The sequence below is a fragment of the Chlorocebus sabaeus genome, chromosome 4 (genome assembly GCF_047675955.1).
Source record: "Chlorocebus sabaeus isolate Y175 chromosome 4, mChlSab1.0.hap1, whole genome shotgun sequence".
Lineage (NCBI taxonomy): Eukaryota > Metazoa > Chordata > Mammalia > Primates > Cercopithecidae > Chlorocebus > Chlorocebus sabaeus.
In genome coordinates, this window is record NC_132907.1 from 67,665,250 (window position 1) to 67,679,095 (window position 13,846).

Below are 13,846 nucleotides of genomic sequence, written 5' to 3' on the forward strand. Positions count from 1 at the left end.
TTACTGTTTAATGTGTCTCAAGCACTGCAGTAAGCCTATGATAGGATAAGTGAACCAAGTGATACTTAAGAACTCACTTTAGCAGCTGCCACCAGGATACATGTGTATAAATAACAGTTCTAAAGTACACATGACTGTGGAATAGTAAGTGGAAAGAGTCAAATATATGAAATTGTTCAAATAACAATTCCATAAAATAAAAATTCAAGAAAGTTGTTAGCATTTTACACTTCATGTATTTGTCATATCATTGTGGAAATTACCTATAACTTTAAGAAAGAGTAGAACTAGAAACCTTAGAAGAATGCTGGATTTATGAGTCTCTTCTGCCAGGTACTCTGTTGATCGGCATACTGATATGGACCGTATTTTCGGCATCCACTCAGAAAATGGCTCTATTTTCACTTTGAAAGCCCTTGACCGAGAATCATCTCCTTGGCATAACATCACTGTTACAGCCACAGAAATAAGTAAGTCAGAGCTACATCTACCTGAACACACTGTCTTTCATCAAAGTGGTAAAATAATAGCACTAGCTAGACTCATTTTCTTGAGTGGTGTGATTGTATCCTTAGCAAGATCTTAGAGAAATGGCTTAGAATGTCAACACATTTTTAAATTATGTTTAAGGATTATCAAATAATTCATTCATTTCAAATTTGCTTTTCTTTTACGCCTTATATAAGAGAGAAATATAATTTAACCTCATAAAAATAATCTAAGAAAATTATCTATTACAAATAATACCTCATTCTCAATTATGTTTTCCTCAATTTCATTGTGCTTTTCATTTGGACCCTGTAAGAGAGCTGAGATATTCATCAGCAGCCCAATTGAGAAAGTGAGCACCACAAAAAGGATCTGTTGCTAAGCTACAAATGGGTGAGTGGTTTCACTGCTTCTGTGTAAATGAGACTGAAATCTTACACATGTTCTCGTTGCAGGTAACCCAAAACAAAGTAGCCGCATCCCTGTCTTCATCAGAATTCTAGATATAAATGACCATGCTCCGGAATTTGCCATGTATTATGAAACATTTGTTTGTGAAAATGCAAAACCTGGGCAGGTAAATAAAATCATTAAAACTTAAAAGAATATATTTTCTCTTTACAGAGTCAAATGACATTACATCACTTTATTTGCAGGATTTCTTTTGTGCAAACTATTGTCAATACTTCTTGTCCATTTGTTTATCCTTAACAAAGAACTCACAGTGATTTTTAAAAAGGTGATTTAAAAATGTTTTTATAATGGAATCAATAATATAGTGGGGAATATTATAACATATGTTTTAATTTATATACTAGGTTTATAGTGAATATCACATATGTTGAAGCTGTTACGTACATTCATAATTATGCTTATGCTGAGTTATCTTCACTAATAGAATGAAAATATATCGTTAAATAACACATGAAGTATGAAAATGAAATTGTTTCATGTTACTATAAAGGTAATCATAATCATTGTTTTCTTGATTACATTTTGCCACTTTTAATAGTTTTAGGAGATTTTGATATGAGTGATATTTTGTAAGTTTTAAACTTTAAAGTTTCATATCATTGAAATGAAGTAGATTTGTATGTAAAAGAATTACGAAGTCTTCTTACAAAGTAATTCTTTCAAATGTATATAAAGTAATTCTAAGTAAATGCAGAATATGCTCATTTTTGACAAAAATATAGTATTTTTCTATAACAGTAACTGCATACATTTTACCAAAATTAACTTAACCATTTCGTTAACTACTTTGAAGATAAAATAGGTAGATGTTAAGAATCATCTATAATTCCATCATGTCTCCTTAAGGTAGAAAATAATCTAAAATACAGTTTTTCTTCTATTCTAATAGAGAATATTATGAACTGAATGTTTGTGGCCCTCCTCCAAATTCAAATCTTGAAAATGCAACCCTAGTGTCATTGTATTTGGAGATGGTGTTTCAATGAAGTAATTAAGATGAAGTGAGGTTATAAGGGGATAGATCCTGACCTGATGGGATTAGCATACAAAGAAGAGATAACAGAAAGCTCATGCTCTCCCTTTCTCCCTGTCCCTGAATTCATGGACTAAGCAAAAACCACATGAGAGCACTCAGGGAGAAGGTAGCTATTAATATTAGCAAGCCCTCAACAGAAGTCAGCCACACTAGCCTCTAGATCTCAACCTTACATTCTCCAGAACTGTGAGAAAATGCATTTCTGTTGTTTAAGCCATTAAGTGTATGGGATTGTTATGGCATCCCAGCTGACTAAGACAGAGATACATAACACATTCTACCTTCATATACAAAAAATACAAATGAGATTTTTATTTGTAATAACATGAAATTGTTACATAGCTATCTGGATGAAAATTTGCTTTTCCTCTTTATTTTGCAACATACAATGGGCATCTCAGTTTAGTAAATGATTTTTTGAATTTGATGCTTAATTTTCATAGCATAGTTACATATTACTTATTCAATTACTTTCTTCTTAATGGAAATTTGGTTTCACAAAATGTTACCCTAGCAGTACCCCAGTCATACTATAATGAGCATTGTAGTACATTTTGCTTGTTTACCACCTGGTACTACTTTCCTTTGATATAATTCTCAAAGTAGGAATAATTAAATTATATCTATAAATCTTAATAAATGTTCCCAAATACTTCTCCAAATCTGTCATAAACTAGGTGATATTCCCACCAAATACCTATGATTGCCTACGTATTTGGCAACCCTAGATTTTAAATATCTGCCAATATGTAAATTTCTCATAACACTTTTAGTATGAATTCTTTTAAGCTTATTAAGGCCAAACCTTTTTTTTCATAAAAACATGGACTTAAAAATATTTACAACTGTATTAGTTCCAAGGGTTGCCATGACAAATTACCACAAACAGAATGACTTAAAACACAGAATTTTATTTCTCACAGTTTTGGAGGCTGGAAGTATAAAATCAACATGCAACAGGGCTGTGCTCTCTCTAAAGGCTCTAGGAGACTATCCTCCCTTGGCACTTTCTAGCTTCATGAGCTTGCCAGCCATCCTTGACATCTTTTGGCTTGTGGACGCCAATTACTCCAATATCTCTCTCCATCATTTCATGGCATTCTTCCTGTATCTGTTTCTGTGTCCAAATTTGCTTCTTCTTATGAGGACTCCAGTCACTGAATTAGAGTCCTCCCTAATTTAGAATGATCTTATTTTAACTTGATTTTATCTGCAAAGAGCCTATTTCCAAATAAGTCACATTCACAGGTACTGGGATTTAGCACTTGAACAGATCTTTCGGGGGAGCACAAGTCAACCTACAATCACCTATAAGTATTCTTTACTCACATATCTATTAGTATGCTTATCTTTTACTGATTCATGTGTGTTATTGATATATTATATGCTAATATTTTATAAAAATTAAGTATAATTGATTTTAACTAATTATAATTGTTTAATACATAATACTCATTGAATTTAACCAAGTTAGAAATAAAATAGATATTAAATATATATATATCCTCATAAAATATACTTATACAAAGCCCATCCAATAATTTCAAGACCTCAAATGTCATATAATTAAAAGACCAACTTTTTATGATTTAAATTATTACTAAAAGTCAGATTTATTATTGCTATTTAGGAACAGAAGGTTGAGCAAAATATTAGATCTTATATAATTATTTTCTTATGTTCCAATTTTCTAAGGAGAAAAGTTTATTAATTTTTTGTTAATAATTGTACACTTTCAAAAGCACTTTATTAAAAATACAGTTACATATCACCCTGTCAAAATGATATAATTATCATTAATATAAAATTAAAGTGAAAATAGCACTGACTAGTGAGTATGTATGTTAGTATGGTTATAAAAGGTATACAGTGAAATAATGGAAAGCTTAAACTATTGTGAATTTCAATAACTATTCACCACATAATGTTAGACTGTGAGACCTGTTTGTTTTTGTAGAACAGAACGTTAAAATCAGAGTAATTAAAAGACTGTGATTTCAAATCACACAGATGGGAGGCACCCAAATGTGTAGCTCAGTGCTTTTTCCACAATAAAATGCTCAGTGAAATTTTTTTTGCCCAGCCCATAGTTGGCTGTTCCATATTCCATTAGGGCACACTTCTTATTTATGTACACTAGCTCAGCCAAGAGGTGTTCTAATTTTGAAACTTCAACATTGATTGTACAAAATCTTAAAAGTATTTCTTTGTATATCTGTCTTTGCAAATACTATTAAAGGAAAAGCAAGCAGTTTAAATAAAATAGTTAAGTTGTAGTAATGGTGTCCATAGCTTCAAAATCATTTTCTTTCTGATAGTACATGACAAATTGATTTATTATTTTAAAAATATATTAATAATGTTAATATATAGGAGTGATTGCACTAAGCATTGGTGTTTTTAAAAATGCATCTTCTATGTATTCATCCTTTGAAGAATTATTTTCTAGTGGATGTAACAGATTGCTCATCAATTAATAATAAAATGGGCTGTGCCTTTCAACAATATCAAAAGAGGATAGGTATTGGAGGGATTGAATTTTTCTTTAAGCTGGCCAGGTATAAGACAATAATGCATTAAGATGCCTTGCAAACCATTGGGCTTAATGGATGTCTTTCACTCTTAACTAAATAAGTTACCTAAGACAAAACCATAAAAAATAAGGCATTGGCATAATTTTCTTTAAATGATATTTATTTTGTTTTGTTGCTTTGTTTTTGTGATGTATTTAAAGCACAAATACATGGATTTACGATATCGTCTAATAACAAGAAAATTGCCTTAGGCTTAATTAATTAATTTATTTATATTGCTTTCAGTTGATTCAGACTGTCAGTGTCATGGATAAGGATGACCCTCCCCGAGGTCACAAATTCTATTTTGAACCAGTGCCAGAATTTACTCTCAATCCGAATTTCACCATTGTAGATAATAAAGGTATAAGAAAATTTCTAAAACTAAAAATCATGAAACTTTAAGATACATAGTTAAAAATACTTATGAAAGTTTTTGGTTTTTTACATGTTTTTCTCCACCAGATAACACAGCAGGAATCATGACTCGAAAAGATGGCTACAGTCGCAACAAAATGAGCACCTACTTATTGCCAATTTTAATCTTTGACAACGATTATCCGATTCAAAGCAGCACTGGCACACTCACTATTCGGGTGTGTGCCTGCGATAATCAAGGAAACATGCAATCCTGCACGGCAGAAGCCTTGATCCTTTCAGCCGGCCTGAGCACGGGAGCTCTCGTTGCGATTCTCCTCTGTGTCCTCATACTGCTTAGTAAGCTCTGTCCCTCTGAATGATCCTTTAATTCACAAAAATCTCTCCCTCACGGTCCGAAGATGCTGCACTGAATAACACTTTTCTCTACAGATAAAGATAGAACATTTTCACTTTTTATTAAAATGGTTCTTTCAATTAGGAAAAAGTAAGAGTTTTTGTGTGGGGGGATAGTCCCAGCTTTCCAGAGACCAAAAGTAAAGATCTAACAAATGCTATACACTTGTGTATTTAAAAAATATATTTTATATCATTTGGTATTATATCTTTGACTATGTTCCCTGTTCTAAGGGCATTTGATTTCATTGATTTCATCTTTGCATCAACTGTATAAGGTAAATACTTTTCTTCTAGAGAAAGGCTACATAATTTACTCAGAGTCACTCATTTAGAAAAGGCTTTAGCTAGCATTCAAACACAGATTACTATAGACTTCTCCTTTCTATTATTACCAAATCAAAGACTACGTTGCCCTTACAAATAACAGTTACTAACATATTCTGAGTTATCTATATCAGATGTCTGACATGCAAATGCATTAAAGTTGTCACAGTTAGACATTTTCCCCTATATAGCTTGTTATACATTGGTGTGACATACCAAATTAAGAAGTTAAAGTTCTGTTTTAAAAAATATCACTATGTCGCTGTGATCATACCTAGCCCTGCAATATTTTCTAAATAAAGTCATGTTCCAACAGCGAATGTTTTATTTGAGCATGCACTAACAGGACAACGATTTAATTCAATTAAACAGTTGTTCCACTGGAAAACATTCCAAAAAAAAATTGTTTCTATCAAATATTCAGCCCAAATGCTTATGCTTAGGGCAGGGGAGCTAGCCAAATTTATGTTCTAATGCTCATATGTGCTGGATCCTTTTCTCTGCAAATCCTTTCAAGCTATCTGGATGAAATCCCTTTGGCCAGATATCCTTGCAGGACTTCAGTAGGGGATTGATGAAAGTGGGGAAAAAACATTTGTCTCAGTTAAGATGATCCAACTATTTAGAAAAACATTTTCTCAGTGTGGTTTAGAACAAATACACTGCTACCACCGCCATCAGCAATTTCAATCCCCACCTACTGCTAGAGGGTTCAACTCCTCTGTAAAATATTTTTGTATCCCTATGGAGATAAAAATTTGGCTTAGCCTTTTAGCTAAGTGCTACTGATTTCACGTTGTTTTATTCACTCAGGAAGTTCCACTTTCCTAATTTAGAACCACATGAAAATATGTTATTGTTAGATCATTTGAAAAATTTCTGTATTAATGTAATGTACATGCACACACAAAGATAGTCATGCACACATAGGGAACCAAAAGCATCCCCCCAGGTAAGTTTAGATATTTTAACATTCTCAAACTAAATTTGATACTATTTTTTTCTATGCAGAAATCCTAGAAAGTTTCTTCTTATATTCTGCAAAGTCAGCCACCTTTGTTCCTTGAGCAATATGGAAAGCACTAATTTCTTATTTTTCATTTTCCCAGTTCATTGCCTAAATGTGGAGTAATTTTCTATTATTGTAGTTAAAATTGCTTCTAATTCAGAAATTTATATTTTCAAAGTTAATAAAGCACTTTATTGTTATTGTGAGTCTTTATGGTAATGGCTGGACATAGTTACTGCATTTCTATAGGTAAGAGAGTTTGCTTTTTATAAGATAGTGACATAGCACTGACAATAATATTTTAAATGTACTTTCATACATTTTGAAGAAATCTAACTCTTAGTTTATATCTATCTTATAAGGCAAGATGGAAGATTAAAATCTAGGGCTGGGATTTTAAACTTTTTGGTTGTAGGGACACTTTTGGCAGCCTGATGAAGCGAATGGACCTAGCCAGAATGACGATTTAAATTTATTAGAGTAAAACATGTAAGACAAAAAGGAAATACACTTACACAAATGAAATAAAAAACACGAAGAAAACTGTGCTTGCTTATCAAATCATGCATGCCATGTTCTGGAGCAAGTCTAACTGTGGTTTGATTTACCTGTCAAACTGTGATGCAATATAAAATATCTGTCACGCACACTGCCACTATCACCATAGTTTATGCCAATAATCCTATTGAAAAGAAATGCTAAATTTGAGTTACAGATAGATGGAAATAATGAGGCACTTATTTTTTTTCATTTCTTATCCTATTCTTTCTGAATTCTGTTCACATGTTCCAGATTAATAACCTCAATCTAAGAAATGATCTGATAATATTAATATGGTAGAAAAGGAAGCTCAGAACAGATTCTACGGACCATTTGTGGGAATTAGTAAGTTTTTATTAGCTAAGAAACCCTTAATGCTTAATAATTGACTACACAATTGTTATTTTATTGATTAAAAAGTAGATAACTTATAAATTTATTTAACCTTAAATTTAGAAAGAAATCTCTTTTTCTAGTGTGTGGCTGAAATTTGATAGATGTCAGACCTATGTTGGACTTAATTAATCGTATGTCCATATTTTAAAAGGAGAGTACAGAGGTCTCATTTTTACTGCAGTCTTCTTTTTTTAATATCTCTAAGATGATCCTGAATATAGCTCAGCTCCCAAAGCCCATTCTGTGAAGTCTAACTACTGATACTTCTTTATCTTTCTTATCTTTCATAAAATCTTACTTTTATGACATTAAAGATAATCTTTAATTATCTTTTGTAAAATCTTACTTTCAGTTAGGAAGAGCTGAGAAAAGTTTGCTGGTCAATATGAAAATAACATTGGACAAGGCTTTAGTGTAGTCATAGGGGCCTCACGGGCCATGTTGAAGTGTAGTCTCAATGACAGTGAGTATGCTTTGTTTAATCTTCATGTAAAAATCGAGAAAAGGAATAATAGCCAACATTTTCTTATTTTCTGTGAAGCATAAATAATACTGACACACAGTTAAGTACCCTAAAGTAAAGGAAACCTAGTTTGTATTTTTCCCTGGTAATGCTGAAGTGTGTTTTGACGATATTGTCTTGATTTTATTCTCACATTTCTTATATGTAACATTACGGGCTTGTCCAATTTTTAATGGAAAATTTGTATTTTGAAAATCATGTTTGCTTCTTTTTAAATGAACGTGATTAATTGCAACATGCATTTATTAGAAAAAGATTCATCTTCCAGTACACATAATTTGAATTCCAGTATTATAATGAGAAATAAGAAAATATATTATATGAGAAGTTCACAGTTAACTTTGTAACATAGGCATGTAAACAATAAAAATAATACAGAAAGTAGAGGGAATACAATTAACATTTCATTCCAAATGTTTAAATCAGGCCTTGTATGTCAAGGAAGTCCTCATTAACAAGATACAGTCTGAGGTGTTTTGTAAGATCAGTTAAAGATGAGTTTGAGTTTTATGTTGTAACTTTTAGAGTTGTAGTTCAGCTTTCTAAGCCCACTACAAAATTAGACCAGTAAAGGAATTTAGTTAAACCTATGAGATATGGGAAGTGATCATATCAGTGACACATACATATTCATGACATATTCATGTGTGTGCATATGTACATGCATAATATAGGAATATAATGCATATACAAATATATATATATCTACATATGAGTAATGTTTTGCATATATCCCTTGAATCATTAAGAAATGATACTTGTGCCTAAGTGAAAGGAATGATCAATATCATGAGTAGAGTTTTAGCGTTTTTGTATTTGAAACAAGTGCACATTTGGAAAGATTGCTGATGTGTCAGGCAATTGAAGTTGGATAAATATAATAATTGTACTTGAATAAAGCTTTTTCAATGCCAGAAGTTCATAGGAGAGTATGTCTTGACAGTAAATTAATGGTATGGTAATATCTGCTCCTTTATCAATATAGTGCATCCAGTCATTGCCTTGAGAAACTCTGTATTTCTACAGGGTAGTTAATTATTTTTATTCGATTAATCTTAATATCTCCTGTACCAAACAAATTTCACACTCAGAAGTGTACTCTATTTTATCCTGACTCATGAAATCTCACTGTTTTCCCATTTCTTATTAATAGTTTTAGTTGTGCTGTTTGCTGCATTGAAGAGGCAAAGGAAAAAGGAACCTCTGATAATTTCAAAAGACGATGTCCGGGACAACATTGTCACCTATAACGATGAAGGCGGTGGGGAAGAAGATACCCAAGCTTTTGACATTGGCACATTAAGGAATCCAGAGGCAAGAGAAGACAGTAAACTTAGACGAGATGTAATGCCTGAAACTATTTTTCAGATAAGGAGGACTGTGCCTCTGTGGGAAAATATTGATGTACAAGATTTTATCCATCGAAGATTAAAAGAAAACGACGCAGACCCAAGTGCACCTCCTTATGATTCACTGGCAACGTATGCCTATGAAGGGAATGATTCCATAGCAGATTCGCTCAGTTCTTTAGAATCCCTCACAGCTGATTGTAACCAAGATTATGATTACCTCAGTGACTGGGGGCCTCGTTTTAAAAAACTTGCCGATATGTACGGGGGTGATGATAGTGACCGAGACTAAGAGGATTGTTTGACTTGATCAATATTAGTGGAAGTACTGTCTATGTTATTAGATTGAGTGGCCTGCATTCTCTTCCTGGGAGGAAATTTTTCAAAAATTGAAATTACAAACAATACGTAGGTGTTGTCTTAGTAGGGATTTGCTTAATCAGTAAGTTTTCGTGAATGAATACGAATGATACAGATTTTTTAAAAAGTAATAACCAGTTCACCCTCTTTGCCTAACAAGCTCGGAAGGAAATATATCACATCAATAATCAATAAAAATACTTAAAAGGCTTTTTGTGCCTTTTCTTAGGTATAATAATTTATAAATGTTTTCTTAACTGACTTTCAGTCACCTTTACTATTAAACTAAACATTGTGCAACCGCTTTGTAAATTAATACGGAAAAGATATATCCTTAATGACATAGGAATGACTATTACTGCCATATTTATTTAGTTGAAGAATGTCTTTGTGTTAATTCATTCATATTTTTATAAATGTATATTTATATTTTTGTATTTTTATGAAATAAACTAGTATTTATAAAATACATTTCATTTTATTTAATTCCTAGAGGCAGATCTGATCTCATTTATAACAAAAATGTTTTACACCTTTAAATGTAAAACATGGTTCACTCAGGGAATAAGCAGTTCAGAAACTACTGCATGGATTTGGACCTACAATGTAGCGAAACCATAAAATAACTTTGGTACCAATTGCTATTTTTCCGTTTCATCACTTAAATATTGACTAATGTTTATAGAACCACTGATGTCTAACCATCAATAGAGTATGAGACACATTTGGATTATAAAATATTATATATATATATAGTTGTGGATAATAAACTTTAAGTTTTTTTTTTTTGCAAGTCTTTACTATGGGATCAACCAGTGGATTATAGTTGAGAGTAACTGAAGTATGTGTCAGTAATATTATGTAGACATAGAAAAAATCTAAATCAATCTTCTCTCAGTAGTTTAGTTTTCAAAATGAGAAATCATAGTTCTGATTTTTTTTTTCTTCATGATGAGGCAATTCATGGGATATGTGCTCAGGTGTGCGTAACATGTTTAAAATGTGTATTGAAGAGTAGAGAGTTTGTTTTTAAATTTATTATTTTATTGAGGAAATTCCAAGTCATTATAGTTGAGAAAGTTTTGAAAAAGCTAAGGAAAAGTAGAGAAAAGAGACTTAAAAGTATGTGATGGTTTACTAATTATTGCGATTGTCCGGAAAATAGAATATAGGCACCTCAAAGCACGGGAAAGAAGAAGAGATGGGAATCGTAAGCAATCATCATCTGCAAATATTTGAAAGACGGCTGTGTATAATCTGGCCCTGATATGGCCTACAGTATAAAATTTCAACCAAGATATGGGAACTTCACAGAGAGATTGCATGTTATCTATTTTCTGTGCCAAGAATTAACCTTTTATTCCTCTTCAATTATTCATAGTTTAGGCAGGAAATGCCATGCTTATGGTGATTCCTAGGTGGAATTCATATAGGAGAAATTTTACTTTGTCTAGTCTGCTACCAAGAGGTTTTAAGGAGCAAATACCAAATTATAAACATGTACTTATTTGTTGCTATATCACTATGTTGTAAAGTTTTTGTAGACCAAGACTAACTCAAGAACTTTATCTGTAGCACACATTAAATATTTATTAAGATTTAATTTAACGCTAAGAAAAAGACATACTGGACTGTTGAGAATTACTTGATATGTTTCTCAGGACACAATCACCCAGAAAACAGGAAGATTTTTAGTTTTAGTTTTGATTAGATAATTTTAGTTTTACCTTAGAAAGGAATTAGTTTCCTCATTGCCAAAGTTCATCCATCATAGATAGACAAATACCTAATAGGATATATAGAGTGACTAGAGGTCATTAAAAAATAAATTAGACATTGAGCAAGGCGTCTTATAATCACTTTGTTCTATAATCACTACAAGGTTAAATAACAATAAGTAAATCAATTCTAAGAAGACCTGTACTGACTGTACATGTAGTGGTTGTTTAAAAAACGAAGACATTATGTGGCGGGAGAGTTGAATAAATTGGTAGTTACATAGCTTGCCTGGGCTTACCATGTTTGAAATACTAAGAGCACTGCAACAAACGAACTTACCTACAAGGTGTAGATCTGTGATTGATATGAGAGAGTAATATTGTCATTAGATAGAATAAAACATTAAATATTTTAACTTGCAAAATATTATTTGGCTGTCTCTTTTTGAGAACTAATGAAGTTAGTTTCAAAGTTCTCCCTTTCCTTGATCTGTGAAATGACTGACCTATGGTAGTCTTTGTAAGAAGCACAGAGCTAGAAGAATTAATATTAACTGGTATGCGATTGTTTTTATATACCTGACTTAAATGCTATGAATCAGAGGATCTGATTGAATCAAGGAAATTAACAGATCTGTGTAACACTAATACTTCCTATCCTTTTCCAATAATCTATGAAATGTCCATAGTAGGTAAAATGCATTCAGGAGCCAGATGGACCAGATTTTATTATTTCCTTACTAGCAAACTAAATGAATCATTGAAATTCTTCAGGAAAACCCACATCACAACATTCACCCTATTGGTTTGGGAATTTATTTTACTAGATGCACATAATATCCTCAGTAAGATTTGATTCTATTACTTTATTCTCATGAACTATAGAGTTGTTAAATGTTGAAGATAATTTATTCTTAATGTGTACTTGCCAAACTAAATTAATTAGCTCCGATTATTTCAAACTAAAATAGAATTAAATTAAAATCAATTGAGTAACCATTATCCCAAATATAAACTTAATTTCATTGTTTTATTTAGAAAGTTCAATAATTTTCAGAATATGTCTATATTTATATCTGAATTTCTTTCAGTATGAATAACCTATCTACACTATTTGCATGTTAATACACAGTCTGGATATTATTTCATTCAATTTTGCTCTCAAGCACATTGAATCGATTTCAATGACTTAAATACCAAACTTAGCAAAGAAAATAAAATAGTATTAACAATAAAAGCAAGCAAACAAACAGGAACAAAAAAGAAATAACATCTTACCTTAGTAGTGGTGGATATTGATCATTCCTGTCACTTTGGCAAAGTATCATAATTAGCCTCCGGAATTCTTTATTCTGTTGGTGGTACTTTAACTTTACCCAATCTTCTTTACTGGTTCTTTCTCTTCTTTTCTAGCTCTCTATTTTAGAGTTGTCCAGGCTTTTTTCTTTTCTGGTTAAATTCAAGTCCCTGGTATTCTTACCAATTTTCCATGTTACTATACCTGTCTATATCTATATCTGTATCTAAGCTATAGATTGAAATTTTCTGATTTTATACCTCCCACTTTCACCTCTATGTAATAATCCAAACTATTCTAAATTTCTACTTGAATAAACATATCAAAAGTAACATGTCCAAATTTTAATTACTAATTTTCACTCCTATCTTTTCTCAGCTTGCCCCATCTCAGTTAATGTCAGCTCTATCCTTCTAATTGTCCATGCCATAAACCAAGCAGTCAATCTTCATTCATTTCAATCTGTTATCTTCCATATCTAATACTGTAGAAAATCCTATGAATGATACCTTCAAAATTTAAGTGATATACAATGATCTTTCATCATATCTCCTGCTACAATGCTGGTCTAATAACCATACTTGGATTATTGCAGTGTTCTTCTAAGTGTTTCTTCTCACTAGCTTCTGCTCCTGCCATCTATTTTCAACCCAATACAGAGCAGATATTTTTTTTTTTTTAACTAGATAAGTTTGGACATCTCACTTCTCTTTTCAGAACTTACCAATTGTTCACGTGCAGTGAGAGACAGTCCTCACAGTGGCCTCTAAGGACCGGTCAGATCAGATTCCCATTATTTCTCTGATAAATTATTCTCATTTCTTTCATTCATTTTAATTCGATTATTCTGGTCTCCTTGTTTTTCCTCAAAACTGGCTAGCATTTTTTTTTTTTTCCATTCAATTGACTTTCTCTGGAATAATCTTTCCTTGGGTATCCACAAAGTTAACTTCATAACTACGTTCAAGACCACTTTTTAAT

The 13,846-nt window shown here is 31.9% G+C and overlaps 1 protein-coding gene across 1 annotated transcript in view; it reads left to right on the forward strand.

Annotated features, from left to right (window-relative positions):
* The window catches only part of CDH9 (cadherin 9), a 166,469-nt gene extending 153,964 nt beyond the window's left edge, over positions 1-12,505 (forward strand). The window contains exons 8-12 of the mRNA XM_007961266.3: positions 334-470; positions 945-1,066; positions 4,819-4,936; positions 5,038-5,289; positions 9,295-12,505. Of these exons, the coding sequence (XP_007959457.2) occupies positions 334-470; positions 945-1,066; positions 4,819-4,936; positions 5,038-5,289; positions 9,295-9,782 (1,117 nt within the window). The 3' untranslated portion in view covers positions 9,783-12,505. The remainder of the gene's footprint in view (positions 1-333; positions 471-944; positions 1,067-4,818; positions 4,937-5,037; positions 5,290-9,294) is intronic.
* Positions 12,506-13,846: the final 1,341 nt, after the last annotated feature.